The sequence below is a fragment of the Balaenoptera physalus genome (genome assembly GCF_965194825.1).
Source record: "Balaenoptera physalus genome assembly, chromosome: X".
Lineage (NCBI taxonomy): Eukaryota > Metazoa > Chordata > Mammalia > Artiodactyla > Balaenopteridae > Balaenoptera > Balaenoptera physalus.
The window spans coordinates 43,669,285-43,685,787 of NC_138903.1; the positions used below are offsets into that span (position 1 = coordinate 43,669,285).

Here is a 16,503-nt window from a genome sequence, read left to right on the forward strand (position 1 = left end):
ATGCTCATTGTAATATATTAGCATGCTAAATGACACACCCACAGGCACCATGACAGTTCTGAGGCTGACTATAAAAGGGCAAAAAGTGAGCGGTGGCCCAATTCCTGGAAATCTCCACTCCTTCCCCAAAGAGTTGGAATAATCCTCCCACTTGTTAGCCTATGAAATTACCAAGCCCATAAAAACTAACCACCCCATGTTTTGGGACCACACTCTGTCTATGGAGTGTATATCTATCTCCCTAAATAAACCTACTTTCCTTCTTGGGGCAGAGCCCCCTTGCCTGCCCACTTGTATCCCTCACAAGAGTCCTATATTAATAAGTCTACTTCTTGCCTATTGCTTTGACTCTTGCTGAATTCCTTCTGTGCTGAGACATAAAGAACCTGAGCTTCAGTAAGTCTTGACTTGAGCTGAATGACTTTAATTAAAAGACAGTGGGTTTGAGTCCCAGCCCATGGGTTCAAGTCTCAATCTGAGTTTTGGCTGGGTTTGAATCCCATCTGAGGTGCGATTGTGTTCTAATCTAATCAGACCAGGTGTGCAGGTTTCAGCATCAACAAGCCAACTCCTTAAAAGATAATATTCCTTCTTGATCTTGTAACATGACCTACCATGATGATGCTTAGATATGGATTATGTAAACCATCAATAATACATCATTTGGGCTTCCCTGGTGGCACAGTGGTTGAGAATCTGCCTGCCAATGCAGGGGACACGGATTCAAGCCCTGGTCCGGGAAAATTCCACATGCCACGGAGCAACTAGGCCCGTGAGCCACAACTACTGAGCCTGCGCGTCTGGAGCCTGTGCTCTGCAACAAGAGAGGCCGCGATAGTGAGAGGCCCGTGCACTGCGATGAAGAGTGGCCCCCGCTTGCTGCAACTAGAGAAAGCCCTCGCACAGAAACGAAGACCCAACACAGACAAAAATAAATAAATTAATTAATTTAAAAAAAAAGGAATCCCTGTCTTTAAAAAAAAAATACATCATTTGATGTACAGCCCTCTTTCTCAAAAAACATATAACTGTGCCTTGACTTCTAAGGGGTGGAACAGTTCTCAGAGCTTTCTCAGATGCTGTTCCTGGGTTATAACCCTCAAATTTGGCTTGAATAAAAATTTCCATTTCTTTCTTGGATTGACTGATTAGTTTTTCATCCACAGTACAATAACCAAAATGAAAAATTAACCAGAAGGGCTAAAGGTAGATATGGTCTAGCAGAAGAAAGGAGCAGTGAACTAGAAGAGAGGGCAATACAGATTATGCAATTTGCAGAACATGCAGTAAAAGGAATCAAGAAAAAATGAACAGAGAGTCAGACAAATATGGGACACCATTAGGAGCACCAACATATGTGTAACGGGGGTAGCAGAAGAAGTGGAGACAGAGAGAGGAGCAGAAAAAAATTCCAAGGAAGTAACAGCTAAAAACATTCTAAATTTCATGAAAAAAACTTTAATCTACATGTCCAAGAAGCTTAACTGACTCCAACCAGGATAAAATACAAAGAGATAGATACTTAGGCACATCATAGTCAAAAATGTTAAAATCCCAAGAGAAAACTTGAAAGAACAAAGAGAAAAATGACTGATCATCTATTATACAAGGTAACCCCAATAAGATTACAAGCAGGCTTCTTATCAGAAACAGTGGGTCCATGAAACAGCTAAGATCCTATTTAATAGTGAAAGTCTGTATACTCTGCACCCACGATCTGGAAAAAAACAATGTCTGCTCTTGCTACTTCTATTCAATATTGTACTTGAAGATCTAGCCAGGAAAAGTAGGCAAGAAAAAGAAATAAAAGGCGTCCAGATTGGAAAGTGTTAAGAAAGGAAGGACAAGGAAGTTAAAAGAGTGAATTATTTCTGGCAAGGTCACCCTCCCTTAGGGGGAAGAGAGGGGAGGGTGTTTTAGGCAGATTACCTCACTAGTGCAGACCAGGAAAAATCACAGACTGATTGGCTTAAAATTCAAATGTAGGATAGCCTGAAACTACAGTTAGGTTAGTTATTAAGTATCAGTGGGGCTTAGCACAAGTCACTCCATTTTGGGCTGGTTGTTTCTTTTTAACAAAAGAAAGAAGTAAAACCATCTCTATTTGCAAATTAATCCTAAGGAATCCACTAAAAAAACAATTAGAACTAATAAACAAGTTTGGCAAGGTTACAGGATAGAAGATCAATATACAAAAATCAATTGTATTTCTATAGACAAAAATGAAATTAAGAAAATAATTCCATTTACAACAGCCTCGAAACAATAAAATACTTTGGAACAAATTTAACAAGAGAAGCTTGAAAACTGTACTCTAGAAACTACAAAACATTGCTGAAAGAAATTAAAGACGACCTAAATAAATGGAGAGACATCCAATATTGACTCAAGGCTTGTGCTGGATTCTCAGCTGGCCCTGTCCATTGCTCTCCTGCAGCACCCATCCTTCTCTGCCACCCTCTCTCCCCATCCAGGAACCCAAGATTCATTAAGGAAGTCTTGGCAGGATGGACAGTTCAAGCTTCCCAAAAGTACACAAGGTTTTAAAAACCGACTTTATTTGCCATGCTAGGAACTCTGGCTGGGAGGCAAGGGGATGTTGGGACAAGTGACTATCCATGATGTTATTGTCCTTACATTCCAACATTGAAGGGCTGAAGGATGAAAGAGGCTAAGAAAACCGTTAATGACCCTCCAATGAAACAGCATAGGCCTATCCCCCTATATATACATTCTAGCCTCATCTCTTTGAACTCATCCGGGCCTCGTTCACCATTTACTACTTAGGCAGTGACCCTCAAGTAATCATTCAGGCTCCGGCCACCCGAATGACCATCCTGATCCCGCCTTCTTAGCTAATAACCCTGGGACCAGCTATTTGAATAATCCTAAAGACCTTCCTACCTCCCTCTAATAACACGCAGATCTCGCCCCTCATATTAAACCGTTAGGCTCACCCTGCAGGGTGCTACTCCAGGATTCCGCTGCTGAAGATTCCAGGCCCCGCCCTCCAATCAGCCTATAAACTTCAACCTATTCCTGACCTTTCGAGCCGCTACCGCAGTACGCTTATAGACTCCACCTCCTTGACTAACATTCCAGGCCCGCCCCTTAGCCAAATGCCCGCCCCCAACCCTCTCCAGGCCCCGCCTCCTCAGAAATGCCACTCGAAACCCTGCTGACAAAAGTAAAGATCAAGCTCCGCACCCACAACTAACCTTGCAACGTTCACCTACTGCAGTAAACCTCTCTGTGTCACCTCCTAGAGGAATAATCTAGGCTAACCCCAGCACCCTCGAATCACCGCCGAAGCCCGTCCTCCCAGCTCACACCCATTGGCCCCACCCAGGGGAGTAGCTAACAATCCTGGGCCCGCCCCCCAGAACCCCGCTCCACTCCGACCACGCCCCCGGGAGGCCACGCCCCCATCACGCACCCTCCTTGGGGCGCAGGCGCAATGTGGCGCCGGCCCGGCGTACCAGCGCCGCCACGTCGGCCGCAGCTCGGGCCGCCAGGGGGCGCGCGTCCAGCCGCGCCAGGAGCTGCCGGGCGCTGGGGCCCGCGGGCGGGGGAAGGCCACGGCCTGCGCGAGTGAAAAGAACAGATCAGGGCCCACCCTGAGTCTCAGCGACCCCCTACGCCCCCCCCCCCCACGACCGAAGACCTAGAATGCCCCTCAGGATCCCGGAGACCCGAGACCACTCCCTCGATAGTTCTGAAAGTCACCGACTGCCCCTCTCATCTCCCGTGACCCCCGACCATCGCGGGTATGCCCGTGGACCCCCGCCTGCCCCCACGACATCCCTGGACAGCTATTTAACCCCAATATTCCTGGACACCTCCGAACACCCTGTGAATAACTCTGGAGGTCTCTCACTACCCCCCTATAACTCCAGATTCCAGACTCTTCCCCCGAACATCGAGAAGGATCCCGATTCCCCCAGATGTCCCAACAGAACACGGTCTGCCCCCTGTGGCCCAGGCACCCCCGATTCCCCTCCAGTTATCCTAGGCAACCCTGCCGGCCCACATATCCCCAGAGCCCCCAGCCTAACCCCCCACAATTCACCAAAGACCCCGAGTGTCCAGTTGTCCCCAGTGACCCCGGGCAGACCCCTCCGGCACACCTCCCCGGAGACTCCGGAGAGACCCCCGGGTCTGGTGCGCCGCCCCGCAGCGCGGGTGCGGGTAGGGCGCCTCGAGCCCAGCCCGGGTCGCTGGGCCCCTGCCCTCCACCGCCGCCGCCCGCAGCCGCTAGGGCGCCAGGGTTGCTTTGTTTACCACCTGTCAGAAGGAAAAGGTGAGGAGCAGACAGGAGGGGTGAGGGCTGGCAGGGACGCGCCCACTACCCTCCCACCCCGCGCCCCGTACCTCGTCTGCTCCCCTTAGGGTCCGTGGCGCCCCCCGCGCGCGGCTCCATGACCCGTACTTGGCCTGGTGGACGCACTGCCGCCAGCGACGCATTTGGAGCGCCCGGGAGCGCTCACCTGGCGGCCCGCCCGGGCTTGGACGCGGCTGAGGCCGGCCGGCCGGTCCCGTGCTCGTCGCCCCAACCAGCGCGGTGACCTACCTGGCGGCCGCCAAGGAGGCCTGGCCCTGGGAGCCAGCGCGAGCTCTTGGCCTCGCTCTGCCTCAGGCGCTGCCTCTCTTTCCCAGCATCATGGGAAAACTCTTTCCGCCCAGGGGATGTTGTTATTCCACGTGTGAGAGGGGGAAGTCGAGGCCCAGAGAAGTTAAGGGCCCCACCCGAGCTCTGACGACTAAAAACGGGGTGCAGAACCGGAACCCAAGTTTACCAGGGTATTCTGCAGCCTCCACCAGAGCTTTGCACATCGTAGGCACTCAGTAAATTTGCAGTGAATGTTTCCCTACTGGGGGACTGGAAGAGTACGGTGGGCTGGGGAGGGGGGTGCCCTTGGAGCCTTTGGGAGCTCCGGGAGGCTTCAGGGGCCTGAGCATATAGGGTTGGGGGATTCAAAAAGTAGGGAAGGGCAGGTCTCCTGGAGAGTGGAGAGGCAGTAGGAGCCTGGACTTGAGGAGCCTTTGAAGGCACATGGTGGGGGAGGGGACACTAGCCAATGAGAGGGGAGAAATGAGGCCCTTCCTAGGTTTGAAAAGAGGTGGGGCTTTGTCTGGAGACAAAGCCCCCAAGGGTGGAGCACTTGCGCAGAGTGCTACTGAAGTGGAAGGAGGAATGGGGAGCTGTGAGAGAAGGCCTGTGGCCACCACTTTGTGGAAGAAGAAACAGGCAAAAGATTTGAACACAAACTTTACCAAAGAACATATACAGATGGCAAATAAGCGTGTAAACAATGCTTAATACTATTAGTCTTTTGGGTAATGCAAGTTAAAATCATGATGAAATACCACTACACACATATTAGAATGGCTAAAGTTAATTAAAAATCTGACCATACCAACTGTTTGTGAAGATGTGGAGAAAATGGAACTCTCATATACTGTTTACTTTTTTTTTTTGTCATGCCGTGGGACTTGTGGGATCTTATTTCCCCAACCAGTGATTGAACCCAGGCCCCAGACAGTGAAAGCACCGAGTCCTAACCAATGGACCCCCGGGGAATTCCCTCATATACTGTTGATGGAAATGTAAAATGGTATATAGCATCTTTAGGAAACAGTTTGGCAGTATCGGTTTTTTTTTTTTTGGCTGCGCCTCGCAGCATGCGGGATCTTAGTTCCCAAACCAGGGATGAAACCCACATCCCCAACATTGGAAGCACTGAGTCTTAACCGCTGGACCACCAGGGAAGTCCAGCAGTATCTTTGAAAAGTTAAACTTACTTACATGTATGATCCAGCCTTTCCACTCCTAGTTATTTACCTAAAAGAAATGAAAGCATATGTCTACACAAATATTTGTAAATGAATGTTCATAGAAGCTTTATTTGTTGTCTTAGTCATCTCAGGCTGCCATAACAAAATACCATGTGACTTAACAGAAATTTATCTCTCACGGTTCTGGAGGCTGGAAAGTCAAAGACCAAGGTGGTAGCCAATTTGTTTCCTGGTAAGGCTCTCTTCCCAGCTTGCAAATGGCCACCTTCACTCTGTATCCTCACATGGAAGAGAGAGAGAGAGAGAGAGAGAGAGAGAGATCTTCCTCTTCTTATCAGGCCACATCCTATCAGATTAGGACCCCACTCTATGACACCATTTTTTAAAATTTTGGCCACGTCCTGTGGCTTGTGGGATCTCAGTTCCTTGACCAGAGGTTGAACTTGGGCCACAGCAGTGAAAGCACCAAATCGTAACCACTAGACCACCAGGGAACTCCCATCTTATGACATCATTTAACCTTATTTTCCTCCTAAAGATTCTATCTCCAGATACAATCACATTGGGGGTTAGAGATTTAATATATGAATTTTGGGGAGACACGAGTCCATAGCATATGTTAATAGCCCAAAACTGAAAACAACCTAAATGTCCATCAACAGGTGAATGGATCAGCAAACTGGAATATTCATGCAATGGAATACTACACTGCAATAAAAATGGATGTAAAATTTGGATGGATCTCAAAATAATTATGTTAAGTGAAAGAAGCAAGACCTACCTCCCCACGCAAAGAGTACATTCTGTATGATTCTGTTTATATAAAAATCTAGTAAAATGCAAACTAATGTATAGTGAAAGAAAGTAGATTGGTGACGAGGGGGAGGGGGCAGCAGGCAGGAGAGAGGAATCACACAGGGGCAGGAGAAAACTTTTGGCAGTGAGGATTGTGTTCTCTATCTTGATTGTAGTGATAGTCTCACAGTTGTAAACAGTTTGAAACCATGCCCCATAGGGTTAATGTTTCTGTTCAAGTGCCTAACAGAAATTCTTGAGCTTGTCTTACAGAACAGCAGGTAAGGGAACAGCTTGTTAAAAACCCCTCTGCTTGTAACCTGCCTTCACTGACCAAACTCGCCTTAATTATTTTTGACTCCTTTACCACCCCCTATAGATAACACCTCTGACATATGGGTTGCTATAGTAATGGGGCTGACCATTGTTTTCCAGGAACTTGGAGTCAGCTCTTGTCCAATTCGAGCCAGTTAAGACTGGTTGGGACCACCGACCCCAAAACTGGGCCTGCACAGGTGTTTGATGAATGACCTTTTGACATCAGAGGGCTGAAAACTCCACCCTCAGATCATGCTAAGCACCTCCATTTTTGAACATGCATTCCATGAAGAAGCATGTAACTCATATACACCTGTGCAGAACATCGATTGCCTCACCTTTTCCCTGCCTCCAAACACTTTACCCTGGGCCTAAGACCACCCTGATTCTTTATCCCATAAGTATCTCAAGCCCTGTGCCTTTGGGGAGGTGGTGAATAAACCCTTTCTCTGCTGCAGACCTTGCTGTCTCAGCGTTTGGCTTGCTGAGTGTTGAGCAAATGAACCTCGTTCAGTAACAAGTTCAAAACCTATCAAATTTTATGGCAATTAAACCTCAATCCCTTTAAAAGGGATCTATTTCTTAAAAAGAAGAAATATTTGATTAAATTAATAAGAACTGGTGGGGTTGTGAGAGGGACTGACTTAAATCCATGAATGAGGTGATGCTAAAAGGGGCAAAAGGCTTATTTTCATGAATGGATGAGGCTAAGAATGCATTGGTTTAAACCCACAATGGAGCAGGACTAAGAGGGGGTTTGGCCTGTCCAGCTTGATTGTAATCAATATTGATTAAAGATAAGCACCGGAGCTGCTACCACAGGTTGGCTGGGCACAATGCAGGTGGTTTGGAAGGTTTATTCCTAATCCTTTGGCAATTTTACCATGCACACTTCATTACCACCACTTCCCAGAGGGGTACACTGAGGGTCCAGACAAAGCAGTAGCTAGGGTTCCACCTTCTGTAGCTAGGGTTTGCCTTTTTTTTTTTTTTTTAATCTTTTTTTTTTAATTAATTTATTTATTTTCGGCTGTGTTGGGTCTTCATTTCTGTGTGAGGGCTTTCTCTAGTTGCGGCAAGCGGGGGCCACTCTTCATCACGGTGCGCGGGCCTCTCACTGTCGCGGCCTCTCCTGTTGCGGAGCACAGGCTCCAGACGCGCAGGCTCAGTAGTTGTGGCTCACGGGCTTGGTTGCTCCGCGGCATGTGGGATCTTCCCAGACCAGGGCTCGAACCCGTGTCCCCTGCATTGGCAGGCAGATTCTTAACCACTGTGCCACCAGGGAAGCCCTAGGGTTTGCCTTTTGTCTGGGCCCGCCAACCCTGCCAGCTGCCTTGGTGACCTGAGCATGGCTCCCTCAACCCCAATCCTTGCCCCTATCCCCAGATTTGTGGCCCTGCTGGTATCAGCTCTCAGCAAACTCTCACCCAGGGTCCCGTCCCTACCATTCATCCCTGAAGCCATCCTTGGACACCCCATTCCTTTGCAAACTCCCCTAAGACTGAGCATCTCCCAGTCTCAAACAATCCCCCATCTCCAAACCCTCGAGCCCCCATCCAGTTGGCAAGCTCCTTGCCCCATTTCTGAAACATCCAGGCTGCCGGATACTTGGAAAGCTCCCCTCACCATCCACCATCCTGAACTTTCGACAATGCTCCTCTGCAAGGCCCTCCCATCAAGCAATCTATAGAACCTCAGGCACCCATTCCTCAACCTTTAAGCACCCCTCTACCACAATCACTGGTTCCCCAAGCCCCAAACCCCAGATTGGAAGCTGCCATCTCCATCTTCAGTGCTTGAAGTCTCAGTAAGAACAGGGCCAGACGAGGGTAAGTTACTTACACTCTCTGGGCCTCTTTCTCCCAATTTATAAAACTGGGGTAATAATTGTGCCTTGTGTTGCCTTATTTCTCATTCCACAAGCCATACGTAAAAAGTTTACACGGCATTATACAAAGAAAGCATCTTGGCTTCTCCGAAGAGAAGGTGGGCAGATGCAGCCATCTTATGCTGGGGACTGCTGGGGACCCCTGGGAGCGCACACATCAGCTGGACTCCCAAGGGTGGCCAAGAGGGACAGAGCAGATCCCAGTTCAGGCAGGCAGATGCCCAGAGAGGCCAGTGATCCTGGTGACCAGCACTGCCCTGCAGGATTGGGGAGGTCCCTGGGGGAGGGAAAGGGGACTGGACCCTGGAGGAGAGAGTGGCAAGGCTTCCCAGTGGAGGAGAGGATATGGATGCCTAGGGCTCAGCCTTGGTTTTTCTCCTCAACCCAGTTCTCTTGGGAAGACTCAGGAAAAGAAATCAGCTTGGACTCATCCCCACAGACAGAAGCACTTTGGTTTACAATTCTGCAGGGACAATCATCCATCGTCTGCATATAAACATGCGTTCTTTCTTTTCAGAAATGGAAGAACGCAGGGTTGAGGACTTTGAATTGGGCCTTGATAACACGCAGTCACCGTCCAGGTGGACAAAAGGCTGGGAAAGGCCTCCTAGAAAGAGGGAACAGCATAGGCAAAAGCAGGGAGATGGGAATAACAGTGGGCATATTTAGGGAGCTGTGAAAGCCCCATTCGGTCACAACAAGAACAGGGCAGAGCAGTGAAGGAGGTCCAGTGTGTTCCCCCACAGACAAGGTCAGGTCTGAGATGGGAGGAGCATGGGACTAGAGGAGGAAGGAAAGCAGGGACCATTCAGCCCTTTCAACTACAACAAAACCAGGACCCTGAAAGGTGGATGAGAGAGGTTGCACAGCCTGCCAGAATGGACATCAGGACACAGTGTGTTCACAACCCATAATGAAACAGTCATGGACCAGATGACTGTTGGGGGTAAGCTGCCTGAGACCCCCACTGTTGTTGGCTGACTGTGCGACCCTGGGCCCCTACCATCCTCAGTTTCTTCTTCCACAAAGTGGTGGCCACAGGCCTTCTCTCACAGCTCCCCATTCCTCCTTCCACTTCAGTAGCACTCTGCGCAAGTGCTCCACCCTTGGGGGCTTTGTCTCCAGACAAAGCCCCACCTCTTTTCAAACCTAGGAAGGGCCTCATTTCTCCCCTCTCATTGGCTAGTGTCCCCTCCCCCACCATGTGCCTTCAAAGGCTCCTCAAGTCCAGGCTCCTACTGCCTCTCCACTCTCCAGGAGACCTGCCCTTCCCTACTTTTTGAATCCCCCAACCCTATATGCTCAGGCCCCTGAAGCCTCCCGGAGCTCCCAAAGGCTCCAAGGGCACCCCCCTCCCCAGCCCACCGTACTCTTCCAGTCCCCCAGTAGGGAAACATTCACTGCAAATTTACTGAGTGCCTACGATGTGCAAAGCTCTGGTGGAGGCTGCAGAATACCCTGGTAAACTTGGGTTCCGGTTCTGCACCCCGTTTTTAGTCGTCAGAGCTCGGGTGGGGCCCTTAACTTCTCTGGGCCTCGACTTCCCCCTCTCACACGTGGAATAACAACATCCCCTGGGCGGAAAGAGTTTTCCCATGATGCTGGGAAAGAGAGGCAGCGCCTGAGGCAGAGCGAGGCCAAGAGCTCGCGCTGGCTCCCAGGGCCAGGCCTCCTTGGCGGCCGCCAGGTAGGTCACCGCGCTGGTTGGGGCGACGAGCACGGGACCGGCCGGCCGGCCTCAGCCGCGTCCAAGCCCGGGCGGGCCGCCAGGTGAGCGCTCCCGGGCGCTCCAAATGCGTCGCTGGCGGCAGTGCGTCCACCAGGCCAAGTACGGGTCATGGAGCCGCGCGCGGGGGGCGCCACGGACCCTAAGGGGAGCAGACGAGGTACGGGGCGCGGGGTGGGAGGGTAGTGGGCGCGTCCCTGCCAGCCCTCACCCCTCCTGTCTGCTCCTCACCTTTTCCTTCTGACAGGTGGTAAACAAAGCAACCCTGGCGCCCTAGCGGCTGCGGGCGGCGGCGGTGGAGGGCAGGGGCCCAGCGACCCGGGCTGGGCTCGAGGCGCCCTACCCGCACCCGCGCTGCGGGGCGGCGCACCAGACCCGGGGGTCTCTCCGGAGTCTCCGGGGAGGTGTGCCGGAGGGGTCTGCCCGGGGTCACTGGGGACAACTGGACACTCGGGGTCTTTGGTGAATTGTGGGGGGTTAGGCTGGGGGCTCTGGGGATATGTGGGCCGGCAGGGTTGCCTAGGATAACTGGAGGGGAATCGGGGGTGCCTGGGCCACAGGGGGCAGACCGTGTTCTGTTGGGACATCTGGGGGAATCGGGATCCTTCTCGATGTTCGGGGGAAGAGTCTGGAATCTGGAGTTATAGGGGGGTAGTGAGAGACCTCCAGAGTTATTCACAGGGTGTTCGGAGGTGTCCAGGAATATTGGGGTTAAATAGCTGTCCAGGGATGTCGTGGGGGCAGGCGGGGGTCCACGGGCATACCCGCGATGGTCGGGGGTCACGGGAGATGAGAGGGGCAGTCGGTGACTTTCAGAACTATCGAGGGAGTGGTCTCGGGTCTCCGGGATCCTGAGGGGCATTCTAGGTCTTCGGTCGTGGGGGGGGGGGGCGTAGGGGGTCGCTGAGACTCAGGGTGGGCCCTGATCTGTTCTTTTCACTCGCGCAGGCCGTGGCCTTCCCCCGCCCGCGGGCCCCAGCGCCCGGCAGCTCCTGGCGCGGCTGGACGCGCGCCCCCTGGCGGCCCGAGCTGCGGCCGACGTGGCGGCGCTGGTACGCCGGGCCGGCGCCACATTGCGCCTGCGCCCCAAGGAGGGTGCGTGATGGGGGCGTGGCCTCCCGGGGGCGTGGTCGGAGTGGAGCGGGGTTCTGGGGGGCGGGCCCAGGATTGTTAGCTACTCCCCTGGGTGGGGCCAATGGGTGTGAGCTGGGAGGACGGGCTTCGGCGGTGATTCGAGGGTGCTGGGGTTAGCCTAGATTATTCCTCTAGGAGGTGACACAGAGAGGTTTACTGCAGTAGGTGAACGTTGCAAGGTTAGTTGTGGGTGCGGAGCTTGATCTTTACTTTTGTCAGCAGGGTTTCGAGTGGCATTTCTGAGGAGGCGGGGCCTGGAGAGGGTTGGGGGCGGGCATTTGGCTAAGGGGCGGGCCTGGAATGTTAGTCAAGGAGGTGGAGTCTATAAGCGTACTGCGGTAGCGGCTCGAAAGGTCAGGAATAGGTTGAAGTTTATAGGCTGATTGGAGGGCGGGGCCTGGAATCTTCAGCAGCGGAATCCTGGAGTAGCACCCTGCAGGGTGAGCCTAACGGTTTAATATGAGGGGCGAGATCTGCGTGTTATTAGAGGGAGGTAGGAAGGTCTTTAGGATTAGTCAAATAGCTGGTCCCAGGGTTATTAGCTAAGAAGGCGGGATCAGGATAGTTATTCGTGTGGGCGGAGCCTAGTTAAATGGATGAGCAAGTCTGTCTGCATCCTAGAGGCAAGGAAATGAGATGAGGCTAGAAATATTAACTCAGTAGGCTGGTCCTAGATAGTTTCTTTATAGTAACCTTCCGACTGCCTTTTTCATCCCTCAGCCATTAGCGTGCTGGATTCTGCGGACATAGAGGTCACAGACAGTCGCCTTCCTAATGCCACTTTCGTGGAACACCGGCCCCAGGTACCACCTTGTCCTCCTTCGAGGCCACCTGCCTCGAGACTGGCAGTGTATGTATACTTGTGTCCTTACTCCAGCATCGTCGGTCAGAGACCTTGGGTACACGTACCGCGCCGCTCCAAGTGACCCAGGGTAAGGCACGTCGTGCTTCGAAGCCGCCCCAGGCCTCTGGTCAGTTCTGTGTGGAACTCGTTCGCAGTTCCGTGGGCTTTGGCTTCACATTAAGTGGAGGCCGAGATGCAGGCGGGGACGCTCCGCTGGCAGTGCGCGGGCTGCTGAAGGACGGGCCGGCACAGCGCTGCGGTCGCTTGCAGGTGAAGCATAAGGCACCCTCCATTCGACGGTGCCAGCCCTGTCCTATCCTGTTGTCGATGTGCTCTCCATTTTGACCTTTCTACAACACCCCTTGCCTTGCACTCTTGCAGGCCGGCGACCTCGTGCTCCACATCAATGGAGAGTCAACTCAGGGGCTCACCCATGCCGAGGTCATGGATCGGATTCGCGCAGGCGGTCCCCGGCTCTACCTTGTGCTAAGCAGGCCTCCTGAGACCCACCCCGGCAAGCCTGAGGGGGTGGGAGGGCCCTGGAAAGAAGATGGTGGGTTTCTCAGAGGATTGGGGTCAGGGATCTGTGAGACGATGAGGGTCGCAGAGTGGAGAGGCTGGGGACCTGGCTGAGAAGGGTTTGGTGGTCTCAATGGGGAGGATCAGGGCTTGGTGTTTGTGAGGGTCATGATATTTTCAAAAGTGGGGATGGGAAGACCGGGGTCCCAGGATAGGAATAAGGGTGGATTTCAGAGGGGAGGCTTTTGAGGTACTGGGAGGGAAGAGAAAAGAGGGGTTTGGGGTAAAAGTGGTTGTTCAGAAGGAAGGGTCGTGGTCCCCAGATGGGAAAGCAGAGTGGGTCTCAGTGGAGAGGGGATGGGATGGGCATCCAGAGGGTAGGGGGTCTGGTCCCAAAAGATGAGGGATCCATTAGGGAAAGAGTTGGGAGTTGAGGAAGGTAGGATGAGCAAGGAGAGAGTCTGGGATGCTAGATGGGAGGGGTTTGACTTCCTTTGGGAGTTGTGGGAATTGATTTCTGAGGGGAGTGTTCTGCATCCAGGAAAGAAGGGGACTCGGGAAAGGAGGTGTCGGGTCTTGAGGAGTGGCTCCGGTTCCTGAAGGGCGTGTCCATTCCTTGAGGGAGGTTTCTCTAAGTACTGGGGTCTCTGTCTCCCGCAGCCCTTCGAGTCTGCCGGCCACCCTCAGCCAAGGGGCCCCATCTCCGTTCCCCACCCTATCGCCCAATCTAATCTGCAGTCTTGCCATCCCCAGATCGCAGCGCAGATCCTGGGGGACCAGCGGTGACGAGGTCTCGCAGCTCCAGCGCTTCCCCACTTCAGCACCCTCGACCCCGTACGACGCCCCAAACCCGGGGCAGCCCGGAGTCTAGCCCAGGAGTGGCGGACGACCCCGCGGTTCCTCCTCCTGAGGGCAGCACGGAGGACCCCAACGACCACACCCCGGATTCCCCTGGACCCTGGCTGGTGCCGAGCGAGGAACGGCTCTCGCGAGCCCTAGGGGTCCCAGGGGCCGCGCAGCTAGCCCTGGAGATGGCAGCCGGAAGGCGGAGGCACTGAGCGTGTAGCAGACGGGTCACCTGGTACTGCCCAACCTGGATCTGGCGTGCTCCGCCCGCCGCTCACTAGCATCATGGGGAGAGCTTCCTTGGTCTTCTCCCCCCTCCTGCTTCGCAGTCGACCAGCCCGCGCTCCCCTCGAGGCGTCAGTGGTACGGCCCTCCCGGACCGGCCAGCCCTGCGCTTCTTGCTTCGGGCAGGGGAGGTAATAAAATGGTTCGATCCAGTCTTGACTTGCCAGGTGCTCTAGGCCGGGTGGGGCTCCCGAGTCCAACTCGTAAAGCAGCGGGTGGGTCGACCTGGTTGCGAGGAGGGCCTCTTCTAGCAACCCTTGACAAGCTTACTTCCTGCTGTTTCTTTCATGCCTCTAGAGAGGTCTTCGCTTCTGCCGGCATAGCCCCACGCCGTTCCCCTTCGCCAATTCCTGCTTCTCTCCCCATTTATTCATTTCACTTTTTTGGACGTGTGCAGGGCTCAGTTAATTATTGCGCGTGGCGTGGGGAATGCAGAGGTGGGCCTATTGTGGCGGGGTGTGCACCAGTGTACCCACAACCCCGGCCAGGAATCGTCCAGACCCTCAGCTGGGCTGGATAGCAAGGCTAGAACCGGGGCGGCTTCCTTCGCCGAGAACCTGCGGTCTCTCACTTCCAGCCTGGTCTGCCAGCTTTGGCTGGCTGTAGACTGCCACCCTCAGGGCGCTGGCTGAGGCCCCGAAGCCCCCTTCGGGGCGGAGCCAGGAAGGTGTGAGTCAGCGGGCCGGGCTAAAAAAGGCTTTTAGAACCGTTGGGCTGCGCCCCCCTCTTCCATAGATGGTGACGAACTGCAGACGGGCTTGTGTGCACACGCTACACGCTGGGCGTTCCCGGTCCTGGGAGAGGCCCGAGTTTCCTCCGTCCTGGGAACAGAGCCCCAAAGCCAGGGCTTATATGGCCAGCCGGACTCCGGTGTAGCCCCAGTGCGGGCGCTGACCGAGGCCAGAAATGTCCAGTCACCTCCGCTGTCACCACATCCTGAACACTGCGTCCCATCCCCCCCAACGAAGGAAGCTGTGGTCTGGAGGGAATGGGCAACTCTACCCCCTACGGGGAGGGGCTGGAGAGGTGAGGGAGGGAAATTAAAGGGCCCGAGTGTGAGTGTCCAAGGTGGCGCTGGGGAGGAGAGAGGGACTGTAAAGCTAGGCTGGGAGTTGGGGTATAAAGAGGTGAAGAGGTGAACCCTTGAATGATTAGCGCTGTAGGCATTGTGGGGGAGTGCACTGGGGCTTCTAGCTGACCCTAACTCAGAGCCTGGTAGAAGTGTGGCTCTAGGGAAGTCAGGAAAGGGCTCCAGAGCCCCAGTCCTATAAAAACAGTCACACCCAGGAGACTAATAATATCGATAGTACCCGCAGCCACCATTTACTTGGTCTTATCCTGGCTACCGGCTTTACTGGAACTATCTATTTCCATCTAGTTACATATCGACTCAACAATCCCGATGTGACCATTTCACAGAGGAGAGAAATGAGGCCCAGTGAGTATAAATAGCTTGAGGAAGTTGGGGATTGAGGCAATATTTAATCTTCCCCGATTTCCAAGCCTGTCCTCTTAATCTCACCTGCATTTGAGAAGTATTAATTGAGCCCCAACTGTTTACCTTGCACTGTGATAGGCACTGGTGAGATGCTGGAGGAATGAAATATAAAGATTTCTATCCTTGTGTAGCTGAAGTAGTGGGGGCAGGTAGACAGATGTCAGAAAAGACACAAGAAGATGAATAAATAAAAGATAATTTCAGAGAGAAGTGAGAGTTAGGAAGATAGCAAAAGATAATGGTGGGGGAGGTAATGATGGTGGGCTGCTGGCCTCTTTGAAGACATAATATTTGATCTGGGACCTGAGTGACCAGAAGCTAGATGTTTGTAGAACTGGGGGAAGGGCATTGACAGCAGTGAGAACAGCAAGTTCAAAGGCCCTGATACAGAGCAGAGTTTGTTCTGTTCTAGAAACTCTGGCATGGCCTCACAGAGTTGGAAAGCAAACACTCAGCCTTGGGAAAGGTATGCTTCATGCCTTCCACTATCCAATCCCTCTTTCAGCAACCTGGGCTGAAAGAGGGGAGCCCCTTACTTAGTTTTGTGGGACCCCGGGTTCGGGGGTGGGGGGGAAGCAGGCAGGCCCTTGGGTTGAACCATCCTGGCCTTCCAGCCATGGCTCTCCTCTCCTCAGATGAGATGAGAATGAAACCAACACTCACTCTGGAGAGAGTGTGCCCCTCAGCACATCTTGGGGGAGATCCTGATTCCGTGACCAGGTGCATGTCTCAGACGCAGAAATTGAGGCTGAGTCAGGAGAAATTACTCGCTCAGGATAACACACTCTTCAAATGTCATCAGCCTTTTCACCCAGTCTGGCACCCAGCAGCCTTCCCCTCATCTTGCCAAGCTC

General features: G+C 53.1%; 2 protein-coding genes across 13 annotated transcripts in view; one reads left to right on the plus strand and one right to left on the minus strand.

Moving 5' to 3' along the window:
- GPKOW (G-patch domain and KOW motifs) overlaps positions 1–4,518 on the minus strand; it is a 58,724-nt gene extending 54,206 nt beyond the window's left edge. For 6 of the 10 annotated variants that reach the window (XR_014258766.1, XR_014258767.1, XM_082446555.1 and 3 more), the window contains exon 1: positions 4,372–4,518. Coding sequence is in view for 5 of the 10 variants with exons in the window: in XM_082446555.1 (XP_082302681.1) it covers positions 4,372–4,420 (49 nt within the window). In the remaining 5 variants the exon portion in view is untranslated. Of the gene's footprint in view, positions 1–2,957; positions 3,099–4,371 lie in introns of those variants that run through there. The other 4 variants (XM_082446554.1, XM_082446559.1, XM_082446560.1 and 1 more) reach the window with 4 other exon arrangements.
- Positions 4,519–10,523: 6,005 nt separating this feature from the next.
- MAGIX (MAGI family member, X-linked) lies at positions 10,524–14,303 on the plus strand. 3 transcript variants are annotated; one of them, XM_082446632.1, is made up of 6 exons: positions 10,524–10,683; positions 11,472–11,618; positions 12,378–12,460; positions 12,535–12,771; positions 12,883–13,054; positions 13,774–14,303. In XM_082446632.1, the coding sequence occupies exons 1-6, from the start codon at positions 10,635–10,637 to the stop codon at positions 14,076–14,078; spliced, it is 993 nt and encodes a 330-aa protein (XP_082302758.1). In that variant the 5' UTR covers positions 10,524–10,634; the 3' UTR covers positions 14,079–14,303. The 3 variants fall into 3 exon arrangements, with proteins under 3 accessions (XP_082302758.1, XP_082302759.1, XP_082302760.1); XM_082446633.1 differs by having other exon boundaries at positions 12,883–13,015; XM_082446634.1 differs by lacking the exon at positions 11,472–11,618 and having other exon boundaries at positions 10,526–10,683.
- Positions 14,304–16,503: the final 2,200 nt, after the last annotated feature.

What these genes read in the sequence shown, in the direction of transcription:
- MAGIX (XM_082446632.1), top strand. Translation starts at nt 10,635, where the DNA reads ATGGAGCCGCGCGCGGGGGGCGCCACGGACCCTAAGGGGAGCAGACGA. An exon ending in GCGCCTGCGCCCCAAGGAGG is followed by an intron (nt 11,619 to 12,377) that starts GTGCGTGATGGG and finishes TTCATCCCTCAG; the next exon opens with CCATTAGCGTGCTGGATTCT. An exon ending in TCGTGGAACACCGGCCCCAG is followed by an intron (nt 12,461 to 12,534) that starts GTACCACCTTGT and finishes TCCTTACTCCAG; the next exon opens with CATCGTCGGTCAGAGACCTT.